Below are 25,948 nucleotides of genomic sequence, written 5' to 3' on the forward strand. Positions count from 1 at the left end.
GATATTTGGAACTGCATTTACTTAACATTGTTAACTTAAAGATGTTAACCCTAAGTGTGTGTGACTGTAAATGTGTAAGTGTGCATGTGTAGAAGTGTGTATGTGTGTGTGGGCATAAGTGTGTATGTGTGTAAGTGTGTCTATGTGAAGTATGCTAATGTCTGTTCTGTTCCAACAGATCAAGAGTAACGAGCAGCCGAACCGTGTGGAGATTTACGAGAAGACGGTCGAGGTTCTCGAGCCAGAGGTCACCAAACTGGTCAACTTCATGTACTTCCAGGTACGGGAGGGACAGCTGACTAGTGTGTGCTTATTTAGATGGTATCTCGTACTGAAGGCTCTGACCTAGTGGGTAGAGTGTTCGCCTTGTATTCAGTAGGTGGTGAGTTCGATCCCGGCCGGGTCATACCAAAGACTTTAAAAATGGTACATACTGCTTTCTCTGCTTAGCACTCAGCACTTGGGAAAGAGTATGGAAGTTAAATACACATCACTTCCAGCGACCCAGCCCCCTGCTGTAGTGATTGCACAAAGTTGTGTGGCCCAAGGGCTACTGAAATGGAGAGGGGGGACCGCCCTATGCACCATTGGTGCGGGAAGGAACTTTGACTTTTGACTGAAGGCTCTGATCATGGATTACATCCTCTGAGTCTAACAAGCCCAATTTTGAAGTGAGCATGCAGTCCATGTAGAATGTATGCAGACGTTGAGGGCACAAATGTGATCTAGACTAGAATTCATGTTTATTGTTGATGAGACCCCGAAATCTTGTTCTAGAAATGTGTTTTCTTCCTTCATGTTCCAGCAACATGCTTGAACATCTGCTTCTCTGAGGAAATAGAATTGTTGTGTCACCAGGAGCACATACATGTACCCAGGACTTCGTGTCGGGTTATTGTTTGTTTATCTGTTGTTGTGTGTAGAAGCGGGCAGTGGACTGGTTCTGTGAGGAGATAAAGCGGCTGTGCCACCAGGAGCGGAGCCGGGACTTCGTGTCTGATTAGATTGTTTGTTTGTTTATTTGTTTGTTTGTTTGTTGTTTGTAGAAGCGGGCAGTGGACTGGTTCTGTGAGGAGATAAAGCGGCTGTGCCACCAGGAGCGGCGGCGGGACTTCGTGTCTGATTAGATTGTTTGTTTATCTGTTTGTTTGTTTGTTTGTTGTGTGTAGAAGCGGGCAGTGGACTGGTTCTGTGAGGAGATAAAGCGGCTGTGCCACCAGGAGCGGCGGCGGGACTTCGTGTCTGATTAGATTGTTTGTTTATCTGTTTGTTTGTTTGTTTGTTGTGTGTAGAAGCGGGCAGTGGACTGGTTCTGTGAGGAGATAAAGCGGCTGTGCCACCAGGAGCGGCGGCGCGACTTCGTGTCGGAGGCTCACCTCCTCACGCTCGGCAAGTTCATCAACATGTTCGCCGTGCTCGACGCCCTCAAGAACATGAAGAGCAGCGTTAAGAACGACTACGCTCAGTACAGGAGGTTAGTTAGTTAACTAGTCAATAACTAATCATTAACTAGTCACTAACTAACCAACATTGAGTTAAGAACGACTACGCTCAGTACAGAAGGTTAGTTAACTAGTCAATAACTAATCATTAACTAGTCAGTTACTAACCAACACTGAGTCAAGAACGACTACGCTCAAAATAGGAGGTTAGTTAACCAGTCACTAACTTAGATTATTAACTAGTCCCTAACCAACACTGAATCAAGAATGACTACGCTCAGTACAGGAGGTTAGTTAGTTAACTAGTTATTAACTCAGTAACTAACCAACCAATTACTATCCAATACTGAGTCTCAGTACAACTGCTCAGTACAAGAGTTAAGCAACTAACTAGTCACTAATTGATCATTAACTAGTCACTAACCAACACTGAATCAAGAACGACTACACTTAGTACAGGTGGTTAGTTAGTTAACTAGTTATTAACTCAGTAACTAACTAACCAATTACTATCCAATACTGAGTCTCAGTACAACTGCTCAGTACAAGAGTTAAGCAACTAACTAGTCACTAATTGATCATTAACTCAGTAAGTAGTCACTAACCAACATTGAGGCAAGAACCTATACTCAATACAGGAGGTTAGCTATTAACTACTCACTAGTAATAAGCTATGCACAATATATAAAAGGTGTATCATTTTATGCCAAAGTCTTTTCCCAATAATACTTACGGATCAATTCTAATCAATTACAGCCAAACCTGTCCAAGTCACCACTCTGCACAGGAACCATCGGGCCTTTGTGGCCTCTTTTGGGTGGTTCCTCATTCACCCCACGCATCAAGAATCCTGCTTATAGTGTCCACCTGTCTAGAGTGGTTCCCTGAGACATGTTTGGCTGTAATGTGATTATGGTGCATGAGCAGGCTTTTAGTGAGGGTTTACAGACCTGGCGTCCAAAATTGGGTTTAATGAACAATTATCGGGTATTTTAAACAGGGTGTCCACTATGAGTCCCCGCAAAAGGAGGACGTCTAATTTCTCAGTACAGCAAAAACAGTTACTCAAATGTCGTCAACGCGGTAATTTCTTAGTGTAGGGTGCCCAGAAGACGCCCTGACGCCCTGCTAGCTAAAAGCTTGTGCATGAATCATGATGATGTGATCAGAAATAATCAGAAGTGTTGATTCCCCTGCTGCTACCGTGACAACCTGTCACCATGACAACCTGTCACCACGACAACCTGTCATCATGACACCCCGTCACCGTGACGACCCGTCACCACGGCGACAGGGCGGCCGGGTTCCTGAAGAAGATGGCCGACCCCCAGTCCATCCAGGAGTCACAGAACCTGTCCATGGTCCTCGCCAACCACGACAAGATCACCAACACGCTGAAGGAGAAGCTGGAGACCATCCCGGGCTACGAGGAGATCCTGGCCGACGTCATCAACATCTGCCTGACGTACCTCGACACGCGCATGTACGTCACGCCCGAGGAGAAGCACGTGCTGTTCAAGGTAGGCAGGTGTGGCGAGCACCTGGCGACGGGCGGGGCCGCCATGGTTACATCGGGGGCAGCACGGTTCACGAGTCATTGTGGAACCTGTTTATGCAGCTCATTCATTCGTTCATCCATTCATTCATTCATTGAATTGATTTGTTCAGTCATTCATTTGTTTGTTCATTTGTTCATTCATTCATTGAATTCATTCATTCATTCAGTTGTTCCTTCATTCATCCATTCATTCATTTATTCATCTAGTCATTCCTAAACTTGCTCAAAGCCAAAGACTGAAAGTTTGTATTTCTTATGGATTTTTGCCCCACTCCCTGGTACAAACCTGGTTCCAGACTCCTGACTGAACCCCACGATGTGACCATGTGCACAGCCCTGCCTGCCTACAGTACTGACCGCTCCTCTCCTAACGTGTGTTAACCTGTTTCCCTTCAGAGGGGCCGGCTTTCTGGGCCGGCTGTCGGACGCCAAGTCCATCCAGGAGTCGCAGAACCTGGTTCTGTTCCTGGCCGAGAACGACAAAATCGTTTCTGCGGTGAAGGAGAAGTTAGAAACGATCGCGGGGTACGAGGCGATCCTGCTGGAGGTGGTGAACAACTCATGCAGGTTCTATGAGGAGGGCTGGTTTGTCACTCCCGCAGAGAAACACTTGTTACTGAAGGTGGGTCAGTTCGGCAGGGAACGTTTGGCGCTGGCGGCGGTGATTCCTGCCTGGTGATTCACTCCTGACGCTCTGCTGGGCCATCGGTCAATCATTATCAATCAATCAATTATCAATCAATCAATCACACCTGCAGAGAAATACTTGTTGTTGAAGGTGAGGGACATTTGGCTGGCGGTGGGCATGCTGGGGCGGTGATTCACTACGCTCCTCAATCAATCAATCAGCCCGCCAATCAAATGAATCAATCTAATTGTTTAATCAATTGACCACCTCAATCAATATTTTTTATCGTTGTGCAATCCATCAGTTGTTCAATCAATCAATCAATAATTAAATTAACCAACCAACCCACCAATCAATCAGACTGGTTACCCTGATCCCCTCTAATATCTACAAAGGTGATCTGCAGATCAGTCTATCAATCAATTTATCCATCTCTCAATCAATCATTGAAACCGAAGTATCCTGGTATATCCACCAACAATACAAACAAACAAACAGCCAACCAACCAATCATTATATGGTATGATCACTTTCCATGCCAGCACCCTGTCCACCAATCAACAAGAAATCAACCAACCAATCAAAAGTCATTATGTTTTAGATCGTTCCATTGTAGTGTGGGCACATATATGAATGCTTTGGACAAGATCTGTCACTATGGTAACATGTTTTTGGGACCAATCAGTGATCTGAATCAGCATTTAAACAAACACACTGCAGTACCTTTTGCAACAGCTTGGTGGCACTGCAGAGTAGCATCCTTGGACTAAACCATTTTATGTAAAGGGGTCAAAGTCCTTAATCTTTCACCACACAGGGAAACATTCTGCGTTTGCTTGCTAATGTTGTCCTCCCAGTCTGAGGGCGTGGCATGTCCTCAGCATTGCAGCCACTTTCCTACAGGGTGTTTCAATATGACCTCGCAGCTGCCATGCTGGATAGAGTCACACCTACACATTCTACATGCCATTGGGTGAAGTCATAGTGTTAGAGAACTTTGTCGTGAGGTCCTGACAGCAAGGTTGAATGACAAACTTAATCGGACTCTCGCGCCTCTTGTCTCATCCCTATCTCCACCTCTTCAAGATTTAAACGACTAGATTTACCTGACCATTGATTATATTGTACCAAATCAAATTTACCGGGCAACTCCCAGGTTAACCATCAAATATGGCCGTCAAAACTTGTCAGTGTCATCTGTCACCCCCAGGCTGTGTTTTAGTCCGGTACCAGGCCCCCTGAGGCTACAAAAAGGTATGGTAACCATGTGTGTGTTTCCCTGCTGCTCTAGTGTAGCCTGCTGTGATAACCTTGTGCTTTTCCCTGCTGCCCAAGTGTAGCCTGGTACCAGGCCCACTGAGGCTATGATAACCTTGTGTGTTATAGCCCGGTACCAGCTCCTCCGAGGCTATGATAACCTTGTGCTTTTCCCTGCTGCTCAGGTGATGGGATTCGGCCTGTACCTGATGGACGGGAGCCAGTCTAACATCTACAAACTGGACAGCAAGAAGAGGATCAGCCTGTCTAAGATAGACAAGTACTTCAAGGTCAGCCTTACTGCTACTTACTGTTACTTGTCTAACTTACAAGTACTTCAAGGTCAGCCTTACTGCTACTTACTGTTACTTGTCTAACTTACAAGTACTTCAAGGTCAGCCTTACTGCTACTTACTGTTACTTGTCTATCTGACAAGTACTTCAAGGTGAGCCTTACTCTTACTTACTGTTACTTGTCTAACTTACAAGTACTTCAAGGTGAGCCTTACTCTTACTTACTGTTACTTGTCTAACTTACAAGTACTTCAAGTGAGTCTTACTCTTACTTACTGTTACTTGTCTAACTTACAAGTACTTCAAGGTGAGCCTTACTCTTACTGACTGTTACTATTACTGACTGTTAATTACTTGTTTATCTTACAAGTACTTCAAGGTGAGTCTTACTGTTAATTACTGTTACTGTTACTTACTGTTACTTACTCTTACTTACTGTTCTGTTACTGTTACTTACTTGTCTATCTGACAAGTACTTCAAGTGAGTCTTACTGTTAATTACTGTTACTGTTACTTTACTGTTACTTACTCTTACTTACTGTTCTGTTACTGTTACTTACTTGTCTATCTGACAAGTACTTCAAGTGAGTCTTACTCTTACTTACTGTTACTTGTCTAACTTACAAGTACTTCAAGGTGAGCCTTACTGTTACTCACTGTTACTGTTAATTACTTGTCTATCTTAGAAGTACTTCAAAGTGAGCCTTACTCTTACTCACTGCCACTGTTACTTACTAATGTCTATCTCACAAGTACAGCATACTTCAAGGTAAGCCTTACTCTTACCTGTCTATGATGATAGACAAGTACATGTAGATGTACTTCAAGGTGAGCCTTACTCTTACTCACTGTTACTGTTACTGTAACGTTACTTGCTTAACACGTTTTTTATATATCTTAATGTTTTACAGCAACTGCTGGTGATTACTCTGTTTGGGGACATTAGATTCTGATGTTTTATTCTAAGTCATATATTTCTTGCATGTTTTTGTTTTTGACATATCTTTATTGTTTCTTACAGCAACTCCAAGTGGTGACTCTGTTTGGGGACATGCAGATCCCGCTGTACAGCTACATCACCAAGTCTCCCCATTACGAAGAGAACAAGTCGCGCTGGACCTGCACCGCAACCAATAACAGCCCCTCTTACAACATCCTGGAACAGCTGCAGCCAATCAGAGAGGAGCACACAAAGTACATCAGTGAGTTGGCAAGACACAGCAACGAGGTACGTTCACTTGGTGATGAGGTTTTTGAGCGGGGAGGGGGGGTGAGAATTCAAACTGGTCAGAAGTTGTGATGTATTCTTGGTTACAAGCACCAAAAAGGAGGCCTGTATGCCTTTCTGAATTTAGTGCAAAAAAGTGATCTCGAACAAGTTCAGCTCACAGAAGAGCTGATCTTCCACTGGTTGTGACAGAGAAAACAGACGCTACCCCTGTAAAGCAAAGGCAGCCTATCGAATTTAATGTAATACATGTAGGTAGCTGCCTTCCTTCCTTCCTGAATTTAGTGTAGAGCAATGAGGGCATTCTCCAAGCAAGCGATGGTACTACCCACCTTATGATGAAAGTTTGTTGTTGTTGTTCTGGTTGTAATAACAGCGCAGAAGGACTGCCCGCGGACAGACAATGATAAAAGGTGTTCGGGTTGATTGTTTGTTCCCCTTCTGACGACAGAGCAGAAGGTGAAAGTTGTTTGTTTGTTTGTTCAGGTTGTGACGACAGCGCAGAAGGACAGCCCTCGGACGGACGAGGAGAATAAGGAGCTGTGCGACCTGGCTCTGCGGGGGGTCCAGCTGCTGTCCTCATGGACTGTGCAACTCATGGAACTGGTCAGTACATCAGCGCCACCTAGCATATCGTAATGGTACTGCAGTTCTGTCCTCATGGACTGTGCAACTCATGGAACTGGTCAGTACATCAGCGCCACCTAGCATATCATAACAGTACTGCAGTTCTGTCCTCATGGACTGTGCAACTCATGGAACTGGTCAGTACATCAGCGCCACCTAGCATATCGTAATGGTACTGCAGTTCTGTCCTTATGGACTGTGCAACTCATGGAACTGGTCAGTACATCAGCACCACCTAGCATATCGTAACAGTACTGCAGTTCTGTCCTCATGGACTGTGCAACTCATGGAACTGGTCAGTACATCAGCACCACCTAGCATATCGTAACAGTACTGCAGTTCTGTCCTCATGGACTGTGCAACTCATGGAACTGGTCAGTACATCAGCGCCACCTAGCATATCGTAATGGTACTGCAGTTCTGTCCTCATGGACTGTTCAACTCATGGAACTGGTCAGTACAGTAGCGCCACCTAGCATATCGTAACAGTACTGCAGTTCTGTCCTCATGGACTGTGCAACTCATGGAACTGGTCAGTACATCAGCGCCACCTAGCATATCGTAATGGTACTGCAGTTCTGTCCTTATGGACTCTGCAACTCATGGAACTGGTCAGTACATCAGCACCACCTAGCATATCGTAACAGTACTGCAGTTCTGTCCTCATGGACTGTGCAACTCATGGAACTGGTCAGTACATCAGCACCACCTAGCATATCGTAATGGTACTGCAGTTCTGTCCTTATGGACTGTGCAACTCATGGAACTGGTCAGTACATCAGCACCACCTAGCATATCGTAACGGTACTGCAGTTCTGTCCTCATGGACTGTTCAACTCATGGAACTGGTCAGTACATTAGGCCACCTAGTAGAGTGTAATGGTACTGCTCATTCTGAAAGCTCATTGAACTGTACATCAGTACACGTTGTATGACACAAGATCCCTCAATAATGTCATGAAACTTGTTTTGTGGAAACTTGTACATGTACACATTAAAGATCTATCATATAATTTTAGTAAGTTGTAGTTTACCACAATCGGCAGAGTAGACATTGTGTAGTTGAGAGGATGCATTTGTTAGACGTTGCCTGACATGTGTAGTAACGTAGCTCCCCCCCCCCCCCCAGTACTCCTGGAAACTCGTCCACCCGACAGACAACTTCTCCAACAAGGACTGCCCCAAGGAGGCAGAGGAGTACGAGCGGGTAAGGCTTCTGTTTTTATCGTCAAGATTTAATGTACTACATCCGTACACAAAGTAAATCGCTTAACAACAAGGAGAGGGTTGGGTTCAACCTTCCAGTACCGTGCCCTGTAGTAGTAGTAGTCCTTGTGTTTTCTGCTGCAGTGATCTGAACACCCTGCAGCTGCAATCAGTCTTTCCTAAATCCTCCCCACTTTGTCCGGTTCATCGCAAGCTTCCTTAGCTCCCATAGGTTTCTTCACAGTGCCCTATACACAGTGGATAACAACCCACTGCCCCTAGAGCCTCAAAAAGGCTATGGGTCCTTAACCTTTGCCTCTTCACCTTTGCCCCCCCCCAGGCGACTCGGTACAACTACGACACAGACGAGAAGTTTGCGTTTGTGGAGGTGATCGCGATGATCAAGGGTCTGCAGCTGCTGATGTCGCGCATGGAGAGCGTCTTCAACGAGGCGATTCGGCGAAACATCTACGCCGACCTGCAGGACTTCGTACAGATCGTGTTACGGGAGCCGCTCCGGCAGACCGTCAAGAAGAAGAAGACTCTCATCAAGAGGTCAGTCCGTTTGTTTTTTGTTTGTTTGTTTGTTATGGTTAAGGTGATCGCTAAGGCCTGACCGTCAAGAAGAAGAAAACTCTCATCAAGAGGTCAGTCCGTTTGTTTGTTATGGTTAAGGTGATAGCTAAGGCCTGACCGTCAAGAAGAAGAAGACTCTCATCAAGAGGTCAGGGTTGTTTCTTTGTTAGTGTGGTGGGTTCTTTAAGATGCTCCAGGTTTGGCTCTCCTCGAACACGTGACCCACGGCTTTATGTCCTATCTGAGAGGACATCCCTGACTGAAGCTACCGTATTGTCTCGAATAAAGTACGCACTTTTTAAACATGTCAAAATTCAAAAGGCACCACAAGTCATTGCTTAAGTCAGGTTGTGTACTTTATTTGAGATTATTGCCCGGACAAATTGGAAAAGGACCTCAAACCCTTGCTTAATCAAACCAGGAACCCAGCTGCGGTGCAACAATGCATGGCTCAATACCTGCCAATTTGCGAAGTTGATAACTTGTAGGCAATCCTCAAGTTTGCAGAGACGATGCTGGCAGAGTAAACAAGAGAATCTTTTATGAATCTAAGGAATGGCATCATGTAGAAGTCCTTGATATAAGAAAAATGACCTGGAGATAATAGGAGGAACACCAAAAATTTAAATTTATCCTGTTCAAAATTTGTTCAAGATCAGTGGAGAAGGGGTGCGTACTTTAATTGCGGTTTTTGACTCTACGTTTCAGTTCTGGAAATTTGTCTGGAACTAGCCCCAAATCAGGGGTGTATACTTTAATTGGGGTGCGTACTTTAATCAAGAAAATACTGTAGGTACTCATTTATGTGTGTTTCTTCCCCAGTATCCTGACCTCCATCCGTGACACGTGTGTGGACTGGATGCGGGGCATGGAGCCGACCGACGACCCCTGTCTGAAGGGCGAGAAGGACCCCAAGTCTGGGTACCAGATCCACGTGCCGCGCAGAAACGTTGGGCCGTCTTCAACTCAGGTCTGTATCTGTATGGCAGGTATAACCGCCCTTTGGTATAACATACCAGCTTCTGTATCTGTATGGCCCGGTATAACCGCCCTTTGGTTTCATGAAAGTTTCAGAGTTCCAAATATTGATACGTCCCCCTTTCTCTAAGGTCACTCGAGTGTTGTTTTGTACCCCCCCAGCAGTACATGGTACGGACCATGCTAACCAGAGTTTTTACCCCCCACCCCCAGCTGTACATGGTACGGACCATGCTGGAGTCTCTCATCGCGGACCGCGGCGGTCCATCCTCCAAGAAGACGCTGAGGAAGGAGATGGACGGGATGGCGCTGACCTCGCTCGACGGCTTCCACAAGCAGTCCTTCTTCTACACACACCTCTTAAATTTCTCAGGTAATCTTCCCAATTTTCTAGTAGTATCCAGTATTAGATCATGTATACTGCTGCGGGGTTCTAGTAGTATCCAGTATTAGATCATGTATACTGCTGCGGGGTTCCCTGACGCAGGGGTAGGCAGCAGTCGGCCAGTCTTCACACAGCGCCTCCACGCGGCTCTGTCCAGCGGGTCCACGTTGGTGAGCCAATGTCTAACACTAGAAATACGCCAAAATAGTTACTCATTGACAAGCAACTGGATAAAATTTTGAAACAGTCAGACGATTCAGACAGCATCCGCTATCTTTCAACAGTGACTAAGGAATGCTGTCTGAAACGTCTGACTGTTTCAAAATTTTAATATCCAGTTGCTTTGAGTAACTGTTTTTGGCGTATCTTACTACCTGGATGTCTAACCTTCATCAACGTAACACTAGAAATAGTTTTAGCTTTTAGTTCTCAGTAACCTCTTCACCGTGAACTTAAAACCACCACGAAAATTCTTCTTCATTTTCTCACTGCCCGGCGGCCGCCCTATTGTTTCAACTTCTAAAGACCTAAATCCCCTGCGAACATTCCATTTTCTCCCTGCTGCAAAATTGAATCCCTGCTAGCTTAAACACGTTTTCAGTACCTTTAAACACTAGCAATGTGGCGTCTGTGTAGCACAGTGGCAGAGCATCCGGCTATGAACCAATAAGACCCAGGTTCAATCCCCAGTGGAGTACCCAGACATGTCCGGACATGCACCCAGACGTTGTGCCCTTGGGAAAGGCACTTAACACACATTTCCCATGTCCTAAGCCCAGCAGTAGGGTTTGGGTTGGCGTTAGGAAGGGCATCCAGCCGTAAAAACTCTTGCTACAAAAAAGGACTTGCACTTGATGAGGAGTTCTGGGGCTTCCCCATCAATGTGCAAGCACGTCTAACCCCCAGATGATGGGGAACAAAAGACGTTAAATTGGATAGAGAGAGAGAGAGAGAGAATGCAATGATTATTGAAAAAGCAGCACAGTAAATAACCTAACAAACACTCCATTCTTAATCGCTGTTTGTTTTCCCTTCCCCCGTGCAGAGACCCTGCAGAAGTGCTGTGATGTAATGTGATATGTTTGATTCCCTGTAATGTAATGTGATATGTTTGACTCCCTGTGCAGAGACCCTGCAGAAGTGCTGTAATGTAATGTGATATGTTTGACTCCCTGTGCAGAGACCCTGCAGAAGTGCTGTAATGTAATGTGATATGTTTGACTCCCTGTGCAGAGACCCTGCAGAAGTGCTGTAATGTAATGTGATATGTTTGACTCCCTGTGCAGAGACCCTGCAGAAGTGCTGTAATGTAATGTGATATGTTTGATTCCCTGTAATGTAATGTGATATGTTTGACTCCCCGTGCAGAGACCCTGCAGAAGTGCTGTGACTTGTCCCAGCTGTGGTTCCGAGAGTTCTACCTGGAGTTGACCATGGGACAGAGAATCCAGGTGAGCCCACGGAGAATACAGCACGGGGGGTTATCCGACCCGTGGGAGGGCTGGGACCAAGGGTAATCCTTCCGTTGGAGGGCTGGGACCAAGGGTAATCTGACCCGTGGGAGGGCTGGGACCGAGGGTAATCTGACCCGCGGGAGGGCCGGGACCGAGGGTAATCTGACCCGTGGGAGGGCTGGGACCGAGGGTAATCTGACCCGTGGGAGGGCTGGGACCGAGGGTAATCTGACCCATGGGAGGGCTGGGACCGAGGATAATCTGACCCGTGGGAGGGCTGGGACCGAGGGTAATCTGACCCGTGGGAGGGCTGGGACCGAGGGTAATCCGACCCGTGGGAGGGCTGGGACCGAGGGTAATCCAACCCGCGGGAGGGCTGGGACCGAGGGTAATCTGACCCGTGGGAGGGCTGGGACCGAGGGTGATCTGACCGAGGGTAATCCGACCCGTGGGAGGGCCGGGACCGAGGGTATTCCGACCCGTGGGAGGGCCGGGACCGAGGGTAATCCGACCCGTGGGAGGGCCGGGACCGAGGGTGATCCGACTTGTGGGAGGGCTGGGACAGAGGGTGATCCGACCCGTGGGAGGGCTGGGACCGAGGATGATCCGACCCGTGGGAGGGCCGGGACCGAGGGCAATCCGACCCGTGGGAGGGCTGGGACCGAGGGTGATCCGACTTGTGGGAGGGCTGGGACCGAGGGTGATCCGACCCGTGGGAGGGCCGGGACCGAGGGTAATCCGACCCGTGGGAGGGCCGGGACCGAGGGCAATCCGACCCGTGGGAGGGCTGGGACCGAGGGTAATCCGACCCGTGGGAGGGCTGGGACCGAGGGTTAAGCTAAATACACCGTGTTGTATTCTACTTATGTCAGAAGTTGAGAAACTTTCAAATTGGTGTCTTAAAAAAATTTATATCAATTCCAACGTCCAAATCCGGCATTTGAATTTTGATAGCAGTGCACACAAAGTGTGTTTTTGAATCCTTTGATGGAAGCCCGTGCGATACAAATAGAAGCCTGTGCGATAAACCAAAATATCACCCGGTCCAGAACACCCATATGAAACGTTATCCCAGCCCTGGTATGAGATAGATACAGAATACATAACACCTGGTACCACCTGTACATGTACAATGTGGTACACATGCCGTGCCATGCTTATCAACGCTGGGCAGTCTCTGCAGCAATGCTTACATTCCATCTTCTTTGGCACAATCTTGTAACTAAGTTTTATTTGTGGCTGATGTAAAATAGAGATGACCAGCATGCCTTGGTCCTAAAGCCACACTCTATGCTGTACTCTGCTGTAAAATTGTAACTTGTGGCATTCTAAATGCTTTTAACATCGGAAAGTAAAGTTTTAGTTGTATAAACAAATGTGCAATTAAAAGTTTTTATAGTCAAAGACATTATTACATACTATTAGACAAAATAACTATGATTATAATACTTATTAGAATTTAATTTCTTAAGGCTAGGAATCTGATTGGCTGTTAAGTTAACCTCTTCCCTTAGGCTAGGAATCTGATTGGCTGTTAAGTTTACCTCTTCCTAAGGCTAGGAATCTGATTGGCTGTTAAGTTTACCTCTTCCTAAGGCAAGGAATCTGATTGGCTGTTAAAGTTTTACCTCTTCCCTAAGGCTAGGAATCTGATTGGCTGTTGATTTTGCCTCTTCCCTAAGGCTAGGAAATCTGATTGGCTGTTAAGTTTTACCTCTTTCTTGAGGTTACGAATCTGATTGGCTGTTAAGTTTCCCTCTTCCCTAAGGCTAGGAATCTGATTGGCTGTTACATTTTACCTCTTCCCTAAGGCTAGGAATTTGATTGGCTGTTAAGTTTTACCTCTTTCTTAAGGTTACGAATCTGATTGGCTGTTAAGTTTCCCTCTTCCCTAAGGCTAGGAATCTGATTGGCTGTTAAGTTTTTCCTCTTCCTAAGGCTAAGAACCTGATTGGCTGTTAAATTTGCCTCTTCCTAAGGCTAGGATCCTGATTGGCTGTTAAATTTGCCTCTTCCCTAAGGCTAGAAACCTGATTGGCTGTTAAGTTAACCTCTTCCTAAGGCTAAGAACCTGATTGGCTGTTGAGTTTTCTCCTGCAGCTGTCCTCCTGCCATCACCTCCGTCACTAACCAATCAGCAAGCAGGAAACCTTAGACATAGCTCGTCATTCGTAGCTGCTGATTCTAGACTAACATGCCAGAAAAAGTGTGCTGCTGATTTGTAGCTGCTGATTCAGAACTAACAAAACTAACATATTTTGCCAGCTTTTTGCATGAAACTATCATTATCTGCTTTCTTTTCAAAATCATCTCAATTTATGTTGATTTGGAAATATGATTACTTTAAAGTTTCTATTTCCCTTTTTATAATTTTCATATCATTTTTTCTTTAAGCAAAAATCTAATATTGAGATTATGATCATAGTGATGTCGTCTCACGGCGAAGTCACATTTCTGATATTATTTCATGTAAGATTTTTCCTTCTTTTTTATAATTCACACAGTAACATTTAATCCCGCCAAGGTTTTGTTTGATTTTTCTTGATTTTCCTGATGATTTGATTTTGTACTTTCCCAATAACCCGTAATCGTGGCGGCCGGTTGTGTTATCGTGGCGGCTGGGTGTGTTTGTGATTAACACCAGACGGACGGAGGGGATGGTAGCAGTGAGGTCAGGCTCAAGGCCTTCAAACCACAGGTGAGACACCTGGTGCAGGTGAGACACCTGGGCACAGGTGAGACACTTGGCTGATAGTGAATTAGCTGGGTTCAGGTACAGGACACCTGGCATAGGTGAGGTGAGATACCTTGGCACAGGTGAGGCACCTGAGCACATGTGAGGCACCTGGGCTCAGATGAGGGACCTGCAAACAGGTGAAATGCCAGGCTACAGCTGGACTCCATGTAGGTGGCAGTAGGTGATCGCATGTGGAAGCAGACAGTTTCAATAAATTGAAAAATCAAGCTTTGTTGCAGGCAGGAAATATCTTACTTACGTTACTTCTAGTTTAAATGGGAATGGGAACACAGCGCAGCTATTATACTTGCTGTTTTAGTGACAACTAGCTGGCCACAGACGTTCTAACTAATTGATAAAACTACTTTATAAGGTGCTTTGGGGCTGCTTTCTGTCTTACAAAATGCCTTGTACGTAGCTTCAGGTGCCAGTAAGCTGATAAGAGATGAGATGTACAATGCCATGTAAGTTACTAAGTACTGTTTCCCCAGTTCCCAATTGAGATGTCGATGCCCTGCTGTTTGTTTGTTTGTTTGTTTGTTTGTTTGTTTGTTGTATAATACCCCGTCCTGTTTCCCCAGTTCCCCATTGAGATGTCGATGCCCTGGATCCTGACTGATCACATCTTGGAGACCAAGGAACCCTCTATGATGGAGTAAGTCAGACATTATATACTTAGGTACATGTACTACAACTTACATGTTCCACAGGCATGTAGTATAGATGGAGTAAGTCAGACAATAGTATACCATCATCATTCAGGCAATATATACTCTCAGTCTTACATTCAAGTCATTTGCATTACTAAATCTTCTTTCATGATAAAAAGTATGAATATTTTCTGTCTTTGCAAGTTCATTCATAATATTACTGATTCAGAAGTACACATTTGATGAACACAATGCGAGACAGCCTTCACTCTGGTCTTGTTTAGACACAATTCTTTTAGCATGAAATGTTACGTGCTGTACCCAATGGATCTGTGTAACAATAGCACAAACTACACACGGTAATGGTAACGTAACCACAGACAGATACGTGCTGTAACGGTTGTAACGGTTGTAACCACAGATACGTGCTGTAACGATTGTAACGGTTGTAACCACAGATATGTGCTGTACCCACTGGACCTGTACAACGACAGCGCCCACTACACACTTTAACGGTTGTAACAGTTGTAACTACAGATACGTGCTGTAACAGTTGTATCGGTTGTAACCACAGATACGTGCTGTACCCACTGGACCTGTACAACGACAGCGCCCACTACGCGCTGACCAAGTTCCGTAAACAGTTCCTGTACGACGAGGTTGAGGCTGAGGTGAACCTGTGCTTCGACCAGTTTGTCTACAAGCTGAGCGACCAGATCTTCACCTACTACAAGGCACAGGCCGCAAGGTAAGCGACCAGATCTTCACCTACTACAAGGCACAGGGCGCAAGGTAAGCGACCAGATCTTCACCTACTACAAGGCACAGGCCGCAAGGTAATCATACACTAAGTCTTGTACAAATTATATGTTATTAATAACCCATAATCAAGTCCTTTACAAGGCACAGGCCGCAGGGTACAGTAGTCTGTACATTCATGAATATCACCATTATTCAGTTTTATCAGTCATGAAAAAATCCAGGTGCACAAGGCACAGGCTGCAAGGTACAAAGTAGTCTATACATATGTACAAATGACATAATGACTAAAATAACTCAAAAACAAACATCTTTAATGACTTAAATAACTCTTTACACGACACAGACTGCAAGGTATACTATACAAAATGTACATGTTACCATTCTTACCTTTAAGGATTCAGGAGTAAGCCTTGCACAATAGAAGTTCACATTTTCCTTCTATAGCCAGTATCACGTGTTGAAAAGAGTGTCGGTTATGGAGTAAACATTTCCTGAATGTCCCTCTCTGTATTCTTCACCTCTCCAGCATCATGTTGGACAAGCGTTTCCGAGCTGAGTGCGCACAGCATGGCATACAGATCCCGTACCCACCGGCGAATCGCTACGAGACGCTGCTCAAACAGAGACATGTTCAGGTGAGTACAGGTATACACAGACAGGTACAGGTGTGCATAGACAGGTACAGGTGTGCACAGCATGGCATACAGATCCCGTACCCACCGGCCAACCGCTACGAGACGCTGCTCAAACAGAGACACGTACAGGTTAGTGTTCTAGAACTCCATTTTCAGAGGGCACTTGGCTGTGCTTTCTTTTTTTCAACATCATAAGAATGGCCAGGGAGTTTGGGGCAACAAGTACATGTGTGAATGGTGCTAAAAACTGTTTCCCTATCCCATGGCCATTTAGTTTTGAGAAGTCTGTTTTTAAGTACAATGTTCCCTCCCATTGGCAGATCCTGGTTCGGTCTGTGGACCGATCACCCAGCGCATCAGCACCGCCATGCAGAAGTCTCAGGAACTGCAGGTCCCCTGTACTGTACTTTATGTCATGCCTGGGCCTGATACGGGTGTTCCGGACCGTGTGATAACTATCCGGATCACATAGGGTTCGGAAGTGTTATCACACAGGCTTCCATAGAATATTTCGAACGCATTTCGAGCGCGCCAGTTGTGCGGCCGTCGGAAATTCGAATACCGGATTCGGAGATTGGAATCAATGTTGCTACAGTTTCTTGTTCGAGGACACAAAACTCCCTCAACTTCTGGCGCATTCCGCATTGAAATGTATGTTTTCGCGGGTGGGTAGACCAAGGTATGACATAAATAAAATACAACACGTTGTATTCCGCATCACCCGAGGTACCAGCCCGACCGCGGGTCGGATCGCCGTCCGGCCTACGGCCGTCGGGCGATCCGACCCGCGGTCGGGCTGGTACCTCGGGTGATACGGAATACCCCGTGTTGTATTCTATATGTACCATACTAACCTGTGTTCCTGTGTTCCCAGATCCTGGGCCGGTCTGTAGACCTGAACCGGCTGATCACCCAGCGCATCAGCACCGCCATGCAGAAGTCTCAGGAACTGCAGGTCCCCTGTACTGTACTGTACCATACTAACCTGTGTTCCTGTGTTCCCAGATCCTAGGCCGGTCTGTAGACCTGAACCGGCTGATCACCCAGCGCATCAGCACCGCCATGCAGAAGTCTCTGGAACTGCAGGTCCCCTGTACCGTACACTGTACCATACTAACCTGTGTTCCGGTGTTCCTAGATCCTGGGCCGGTCTGTAGACCTGAACCGGCTGATCACCCAGCGCATCGGCACCGCCATGCAGAAGTCTCTGGAACTGCAGGTCCCCTGTACTGTACTGTACCATACTAACCTGTGTTCCTGTGTTCCTAGATCCTGGGCCGGTCTGTAGACCTGAACCGGCTGATCACCCAGCGTATCAGCACCGCCATGCAGAAGTCTCTGGAACTGCAGGTCCCCTGTACTGTTCACTGTACCATACTAACCTGTGTTCCTGTGTTCCCAGATCCTGGGCCGGTCTGTAGACCTGAACCGGCTGATCACCCAGCGCATCAGCACCGCCATGCAGAAGTCTCAGGAACTGCAGGTCCCCTGTACCGTACACTGTACCATACTAACCTGTGTTCCTGTGTTCCCAGATCCTGGGCCGGTCTGTAGACCTGAACCGGCTGATCACCCAGCGCATCAGCACCGCCATGCAGAAGTCTCTGGAACTGCAGGTCCCCTGTACTGTCCACTGTACCATACTTACCTGTGTTCCTGTGTTCCCAGATCCTGGGCCGGTCTGTCGACCTGAACCGGCTGATCACCCAGCGCATCAGCACCGCCATGCAGAAGTCTCAGGAACTGCAGGTCCCCTGTACTGTACTGTACCATACTTACCTGTGTTCCTGTGTTCCCAGATCCTGGGCCGGTCTGTCGACCTGAACCGGCTGATCACCCAGCGCATCAGCACCGCCATGCAGAAGTCTCTGGAACTGCAGGTCCCCTGTACTGTACTGTACCATACTTACCCATGTTCCTGTGTTCCCAGATCCTGGGCCGGTCTGTGGACCTGAACCGACTGATCACCCAGCGAATCAGCACCGCCATGCAGAAGTCTCTGGAACTGCAGGTGCCCTGTACTGTACACTGTACCATACTAACCTGTGTTCCTGTGTTCCCAGATCCTGGGCCGGTCTGTAGACCTGAACCGGCTGATCACCCAGCGCATCAGCACCGCCATGCAGAAGTCTCTGGAACTGCAGGTCCCCTGTACCGTACACTGTACCATACTAACCTGTGTTCCTGTGTTCCCAGATCCTGGGCCGGTCTGTAGACCTGAACCGGTTGATCACCCAGCGTATCAGCACCGCCATGCAGAAGTCACTCGATGTCGCCATCGGCAGGTTCGAGAGCGGAGATCTCACGGGCATTGTGGTTAGTTTAGTCTTCTCTAAATTACTCAATATACTGACTTACTCAAACCCTCTTGATGAAAATCCAAGGAGCCGAAAATCTTCAATTTCAATGTAAAGCAGAAGAATTCCGCTGCCATGCTGGGAGCTGTGACCCACAGGCGTTACAGACTTGTGGTCAGTCGGAATTTCAGTTTTCTGTAACTGTCGATCTTCGCAGTGTTTTTATCTTCACAGACACATGATTTGCCTCTACTCAGACAAATCATGACTCCAAGAAGATGTATTTTTGTGCTGCAGTACAAGTGGTGTTAGACTTGCTGTAACTGCCCTGCTCGTTTCTATTTTTGTGCTACAGTTGAAGTGGTGTTAGACTGGTGTGTTACGCCGAATGTTGGTTATACCAGCTATATAGATACAGATACAGAAGCTGGTGTGTTACTCCGGATGGTGGTTATACCAGCTATATAGATACCAGGGCTCGAAATAGTGGGTGCATGTGCACCCAGTGCACCCAAAATTGGAGCTGTGCACCTAATTTTTGACTCTGGGTGCACTGGTGCACCTATATATTTTTGTAGCCTATAGGGTTAAGGTACTATTGTACACTAGTATACAGAATATTCTTGAAATGTAAGTACAAAAAACAGCATGATAACTTTTTGCTGTACTTTATTTAATGTATTATTTGTTTGAAATTTTGAAGTTAGCTATAGAATTACAGATTGAAGTTCTTAAGAAAGGCAGCAGCTTTAAACTTTGTAATTATCTTCTGAAGAACATTCAACTTTATCTTATCTGGTGCACCCAAAATTCTTTCTGTGCACCCAATTTTTTGAGTTGGGTGCACCAGTGCACCTATTCCCAAAGATGAATTTCGAGCCCTGGATACTGATACAGACTGTTGCTGTAACTGCCCTGCTTGTTGTTAGGAACTGGAGTGTTTGTTGTTTATTTGCAGGAACTGGAGTGTCTGACGGAGGTGAACAGACTGACCCACAAGCTTCTGTCCGAGCACGTCTCGCTGATGGACTTCGAGGCGATGTTCCGGGAGGCGAATCACAACGTCTCGGCGCCGTATGGCAGAATCACGCTGCACGTGTTTTGGGAGCTCAACTACGACTTCCTGCCCAACTACTGTTACAACAACTCTACAAACAGGTAACAACACACTACACCCACCCAGCTACTGTTACAACAACTCTACAAACAGGTAACAACACACTAGTCAGCTACACCTGCCCAACTACTGTTACAACAACTCTACAAACAGGTAACAACACACAACACCCACCCAGCTACTGTTACAACACACTACACCCACCCACCCAGCTATGTAACAGTTACAACAACTCCACCAACAGGTAACAACACACTACACCCTCCTGCCCAACTACTGTTACAACAACTCTACAAACAGGTAACAACACACAACACCCACCCAGCTACTGTTACAACACACTACACCCACCCACCCAGCTATGTAACAGTTACAACAACTCCACCAACAGGTAACAACACACTACACCCTCCTGCCCAACTACTGTTACTGTAACAACAACTCCACATATAGGTAGGGCAAAATAAACAACACACCAAAGAGAAACCTACCAGGATATCAAGAAGTAAAAAAGTTCAAAAATGGAAAGATTAGTTTAAAAAACATTTTTTTAGTACACCACAGAGAGTACAAAATGTGATACTGTGTGCTGACATCGCCTTTTTGTCGGTGACACAACAGAAGAATTAAACTTTGCAAGATAAGCTCATAGCCATCTGCCCGACACGCTTTCTTTCTTTTCACCATGCATGCGATGCAGCCATCTAAAGCCCGGCCTGTTTTGAGATACAGGCTAGCTTATCATAGATTATCTCTATGATTGTTCCTTCAAAAACTATCCTGACTTTCATCTGCTAATAACAAATGTCCCCCCCCCCTCTCCCCAGATTTGTGCGAGCAGTTTTCCCGCTGTCCCAGGAGGTGAACAGAGAAAGGGCGCCGCCCAACACTCCGCAGGACGTGTACGGCACCAAGGTGTGTGGGCCTGTTCTTAAACTATCTATACCTCACCCTAACCCTAACCACAGTACATGTACGGCACCAAGGTGGGTTCTTCTGTTCTCTCTGTACCTCACCCTAACCCAACACTCCGCAGGACGTGTACGGCACCAAGGTGTGTGGGCCTGTTCTTAAACTATCTATACCTCACCCTAGGCCTAATCATGGGACGTGTATGGCACTAAATATGTGTTGCGTTCTGTTCTGTTCTGTCTGATGTACATGTACATGTTTCAGCACTATGGTGTGTAGTTTATTCCCTCTACAATATGAATTTGGTCAAGTACAGCTTTGTGACTTGTTCACAGTTGTTTCATTTGAAGACAGCCTTTTCAACTGTATAAGCTGCGGAAATTACTTCCGGATATCCCGAGTGAAATCCATCACCCTTCTTCAGCCTCACTAGAATGATGGATGTCACTCAAAGTGTCTGGAAATGATGTCCAAATCTCGTACAGTTGTGCGGATATAGCATTGTTTACCTGGATGTCTCACCTTCCTAAACGGGTTCAGTCTATAACGTACATTGTAAGTGACAGCTTTGTGACTTGTTCAGTTGTTTATTTTACAACCTGTACATGTACACCGGGTTTGTTTTAAACCATCATCCGTTGTTTGTTTGTTTGTTTGTTTAGGTTCTGAACAACGCGTACGGCCACATCTACAACCTGTACACGGGGTTCGTGGGGTCGCCTCACTTCCGCGCCATCTCCCATCTCCTAGGTTACCAGGGCATCGCCGTGGTGATGGAGGAACTGCTCAAGATTATCAAGAGTCTGGTTAGTACAACATGCGGGGGGGATGCCCTCTCTGTTAGAATTGATATGTAGTACAATGTTTCAGTTACTGTTAGTAGTAATTGTAAATGGGAAATCGGGGCTCAAAATGATTTCTCAAAATGGTTCTTGACATGTGTTCTTCTTTGATGTAACATGTACAGATCCAGGGCAGTATCAGACAGTACGTGAAGACCCTGATGGACTCCATGCCGAAAATCTGCAAACTGCCGCGGTTCGACTACGGATCCCCGGGTAAGGGTCACATGTTTTTGTACATGTACACAGAAGAATGCACTGATAAAAAAGTGTTTATATACATGTACCATGCTGGACTATACATATAAAATACTCAGTATCTTGTAAATTATCACATGATGCGGAACACCCGTATCGAAGGTTTTCGCTGCCCAGGTATGACATAAAGTACGATATTGTCTCGCCCTAACTCTCTTTTGTCTAGTCTTACTGAAGTACAGCAGCTCACTTGAAAATACGAGTTACAGTACAGTCAAACCTGGGTCCAGCAACCGCTCAAGGGACTGAGGAAAATGGTTGCTGAGAACAGGGTGGGGTTAACTAATAAAAATGGACGGGACTGTTTTAATGTGGCTTGTAACTGGTGGTTGCCCTGTCAAGTTTGACTGTATTTCTTACATATGGAAAGGAATTTAAGACAGAAAACGTAAAACCATAGTTTTTGCCCCCCTCCCCAGCGGTGTTGGAGTACTACTACTAACCATAGTTTTTGCCCCCCTCCCCAGCTGTGTTGGAGTACTACTACTAACCATAGTTTTTGCCCCCCTCCCCAGCGGTGTTGGAGTACTACTACTAACCATAGTTTTTGCCCCCCTCCCCAGCTGTGTTGGAGTACTACTACTAACCATAGTTTTTGCCCCCCTCCCCAGCGGTGTTGGAGTACTACTACTAACCATAGTTTTTGCCCCCCTCCCCAGCGGTGTTGGAGTACTACTACGCCCAGCTGCAGGACATTATGTTAACAGTTACAGCAGTTCTTACATATGGAAGGGTCTATCTAGTATGTTGTATGTGACTATCAATCACAAGAAAAGTAAATCTATGCCCCCCTCCCCAGCGGTGTTGGAGTACTACTACGCCCAGCTACAGGACATAATAAATTACCCTGAACTCAAGACCGAGGTGTTCCAGAGCTTCCGCGAGGTTGGCAACGCCATGCTCTTCTGTCTGCTGTGCGAGCAAAGTCTGGTGAGTTACAAAACTTCGGTCTGAGACCAAAGGGGATGCTATACAGTAAAAACTCTGGTCTGAGACTGTAGGGTACAGTAAGAATTCCTGTCTGAGACCACAGAGTATGCTGCACAGTAAACAGAGTCTGGTGAGTTACAAAAATTCCTGTATGAGACCAAAGGGAATGCTGCACAGTAAAAACTTCAGTCTGAGACCAGGGCTGTCTCCAGGACCCATCCCTCCGTCTATCCCGGGACGGAAATTTGCTTGTTGGGATGGTCAAGAACTTCACCCTGTCTGAAAAGTCAGAACTTCATGACACAAAATTGATGATTAAAATTTAATGTATTTTCGTAATCTTAAAATGATAGATTTATAACAGAAACAAAAATCAACAGCGTGGGCTCCTAAACAACAAGTAGGACGGAAAAAAGTTTAGAGGTGGAGGCAGCCCTGGTCTCATACCACAAAGAATGGCGCAGACTGACAACTCTGGTCTGAGACCACAATATGTTATTGGACTCCAGAGATTATGATTATGAGTAAGTATGTAGTTGATATTTTGTATTATGTGTTTTTGTATCATTTTGTAAAATGCAATTAAAAAATTAAAAAATTAGATTAAAAAATAACTAATTCTCGGATGGTTTCTCCCCAGTCCCAAGAGGAGGTTCGGGACTTGTTACATGCAGCTCCGTTCCAGAACATCATTCCAAGGCAGTATGTCAAAGGTGAGGACTGATGCCGGAAAGTTTCCATGTGCTTCACTGTGTTCAGTAGGAACAGGAGCAGAGTGTGTGAGTGTTTGTGGGTAGTTTCATCAGGCTGGTTAATGACTGGATAGCAAAGTATTTGCTCACAACTAAGGAAATGATAACAGCTGGCATTTAGATGACCGTCTGTCATCTTCTTCAGGGCAAGAGTGACTGATTCACTTAGCACTCCAGCTATGTGCGGTCCTGGAAACATGGAGTTGAGTTTATTGAGCTACCCTTTAGCCCCTCTAGGGGGCTAATCTTCCAGGGCTCATAAACACCACATGTACATCACAAAGTACATACATACACACATAATTACATATTTACATACAGCTAGAAGCAGGTAGAATTGAAGAAAAGGACTGTTATCAGTTCCTTGGTTCTGAATAAAGAACTTTGTTATTCATGTGTGAATGATGTCTGAATAAGAGTGACAGTATTGATGTTTTTTTTATTTCTTGTGTGAGTATTGTTTGAATAAGTCTTAGAGGGAAAGTATTGATGTTGAAAAGAAATGTTTTTAAAAGTCTTCCTTTCTCAGGGACAGAATATTTCTAACTTGAAGGTATTCATTTACAATCCACAGAGGGGGAGAAACCAGAGGCTAAGATGAAGAAGCTGGAGCAGAAGTACCAGGCTCTGCAGGTGACGTCTGTCATCGAGAAGCTGGGAACTCCACAGGTAAGCACACCTGTACACATGCGTTGGACCATTATGGATTAGGTCCTTCCTTTTTATACAAAGCGTCTTGTCAAATGGCTCATTCTATATGCTAACCATTTTGCTCAATTTTTGGCATCAAAAGTGTTGAATCGAAAGTCTAGGCAAAACGTAATTTTTTACATTTCCCTTTGTGTGTAGCAAGCAGCCATAGCTCGAGAAGGGGACCTCCTGACTAAGGAGCGCCTGTGCTGTGGACTGTCCATGTTCGAGATCATCCTGACTATTCTGTCCATGTTTGAAACCGTCCTGACTGTTCTGTGTTTCCCTTTAGCAAGCAGCCATAGCTCGGGAGGGGGACCTCCTGAAGAAGGAGCGCCTGTGCTGCGGCCTGTCCATGTTCGAGATCATCCTAACTGTTCTGTGTTTCCTTGTAGCAAGCAGCCATAGCTCAGGAGGGGGACCTGCTGACTAAGGAGCGCCTGTGCTGCGGACTGTCCATGTTCGAGATCATCCTGACTGTTCTATGTTTCCCTTTAGCAAGCAGCCATAGCTCGGGAGGGGGACCTGCTGACTAAGGAGCGCCTGTGCTGCGGACTGTCCATGTTCGAGATCATCCTGACGCGGATCAAGACCTTCCTGGAGGACCAGATCTGGCACGGGCCGCCGCCCGCCAACGGGGTGATGAACATCGACGAGTGCACGGAGTTCCATCGGCTCTGGAGCGCCATGCAGATCGTGTACTGCATGCCGGTGGGGGAGAACGAGTTCACAGTCGAGTGAGTACACCTAGTGGTCTGTGTGGGTACTGCAGATCGTGTACTGCATGCCGGTGGGGGAGAACGAGTTTACAGTCGTGTGAGTACACCTAGTGGTCTGTGTGGGTACTGCAGATCGTGTACTGCATGCCGGTGGGGGAGAACGAGTTCACAGTCGAGTGAGTACACCTAGTGGTTCGTTTTGGTACTGCAGATTGTGTACTGCATGCCGGTGGGGGAGAACGAGTTTACAGTCGAGTGAGTACACCTAGTGGTTCGTTTTGGTACTGCAGATTGTGTACTGCATGCCGGTGGGGGAGAACGAGTTTACAGTCGAGTGAGTACACCTAGTGGTTCGTTTTGGTACTGCAGATTGTGTACTGCATGCCGGTGGGGGAGAACGAGTTCACAGTCGAGTGAGTACACCTAGTGGTCTGTGTGGGTACTGCAGATCGTGTACTGCATGCCGGTGGGGGAGAACGAGTTTACAGTCGAGTGAGTACACCTACTGGTTCATTTGGGTACTGCAGATCGTGTACTGCATGCCGGTGGGGGAGAACGAGTTTACAGTCGAGTGAGTACACCTACTGGTTCATTTGGGTACTGCAGATCGTGTACTGCATGCCGGTGGGCGAGAACGAGTTCACAGTCGAGTCAGTACACCTAGTGGTTCATTTGGGTACTGCAGATCGTGTACTGCATGCCGGTGGGGGAGAACGAGTTCACAGTCGAGTGAGTACACCTAGTGGTCCGTGTGGGTACTGCAGATCGTGTACTGCATGCCGGTGGGGGAGAACGAGTTTACAGTAGAGTGAGTACACCTAGTGGTCTGTGTGGGTACTGCAGATCGTGTACTGCATGCCGGTGGGCGAGAACGAGTTCACAGTCGAGTGAGTACACCTAGTGGTTCATTTGGGTACTGCAGTTCGTGTACTGCATGCCGGTGGGGGAGAACGAGTTCACAGTCGAGTGAGTACACCTAGTGGTCTGTGTGGGTACTGCAGATCGTGTACTGCA

General features: G+C 46.4%; 1 protein-coding gene across 4 annotated transcripts in view; it reads left to right on the forward strand.

Moving 5' to 3' along the window:
• LOC136436049 (cytoplasmic FMR1-interacting protein 2-like) overlaps positions 1-25,948 on the forward strand; it is a 31,594-nt gene that overhangs the window by 1,797 nt on the left and 3,849 nt on the right. Inside the window, exons 1-24 of one of the 4 annotated variants that reach the window (XM_066429743.1) lie at positions 1,133-1,474; positions 2,737-2,962; positions 5,071-5,175; positions 6,201-6,407; positions 6,894-7,013; positions 8,164-8,241; positions 8,581-8,795; positions 9,639-9,786; positions 10,008-10,167; positions 11,548-11,630; positions 14,278-14,331; positions 14,952-15,025; positions 15,595-15,768; positions 16,309-16,338; positions 16,468-16,546; positions 18,614-18,733; positions 19,673-19,872; positions 20,659-20,746; positions 21,406-21,549; positions 21,711-21,801; positions 22,643-22,773; positions 23,414-23,486; positions 24,100-24,194; positions 24,714-24,952. In XM_066429743.1, the coding sequence (XP_066285840.1) occupies positions 1,404-1,474; positions 2,737-2,962; positions 5,071-5,175; positions 6,201-6,407; positions 6,894-7,013; positions 8,164-8,241; positions 8,581-8,795; positions 9,639-9,786; positions 10,008-10,167; positions 11,548-11,630; positions 14,278-14,331; positions 14,952-15,025; positions 15,595-15,768; positions 16,309-16,338; positions 16,468-16,546; positions 18,614-18,733; positions 19,673-19,872; positions 20,659-20,746; positions 21,406-21,549; positions 21,711-21,801; positions 22,643-22,773; positions 23,414-23,486; positions 24,100-24,194; positions 24,714-24,952 (3,005 nt within the window). In that variant the 5' untranslated portion in view covers positions 1,133-1,403. Of the gene's footprint in view, positions 1-178; positions 281-1,132; positions 1,475-2,736; positions 2,963-3,396; positions 3,623-5,070; positions 5,176-6,200; positions 6,408-6,893; positions 7,014-8,163; positions 8,242-8,580; positions 8,796-9,638; positions 9,787-10,007; positions 10,168-11,547; positions 11,631-14,277; positions 14,332-14,951; positions 15,026-15,594; positions 15,769-16,308; positions 16,418-16,467; positions 16,547-18,613; positions 18,734-19,672; positions 19,873-20,658; positions 20,747-21,405; positions 21,550-21,710; positions 21,802-22,642; positions 22,774-23,413; positions 23,487-24,099; positions 24,195-24,713; positions 24,953-25,948 lie in introns of those variants that run through there. The other 3 variants (XM_066429744.1, XM_066429747.1, XM_066429745.1) reach the window with 3 other exon arrangements.

The sequence above is a fragment of the Branchiostoma lanceolatum genome, chromosome 6, assembly GCF_035083965.1.
Source record: "Branchiostoma lanceolatum isolate klBraLanc5 chromosome 6, klBraLanc5.hap2, whole genome shotgun sequence".
Taxonomy (NCBI): domain Eukaryota; kingdom Metazoa; phylum Chordata; class Leptocardii; order Amphioxiformes; family Branchiostomatidae; genus Branchiostoma; species Branchiostoma lanceolatum.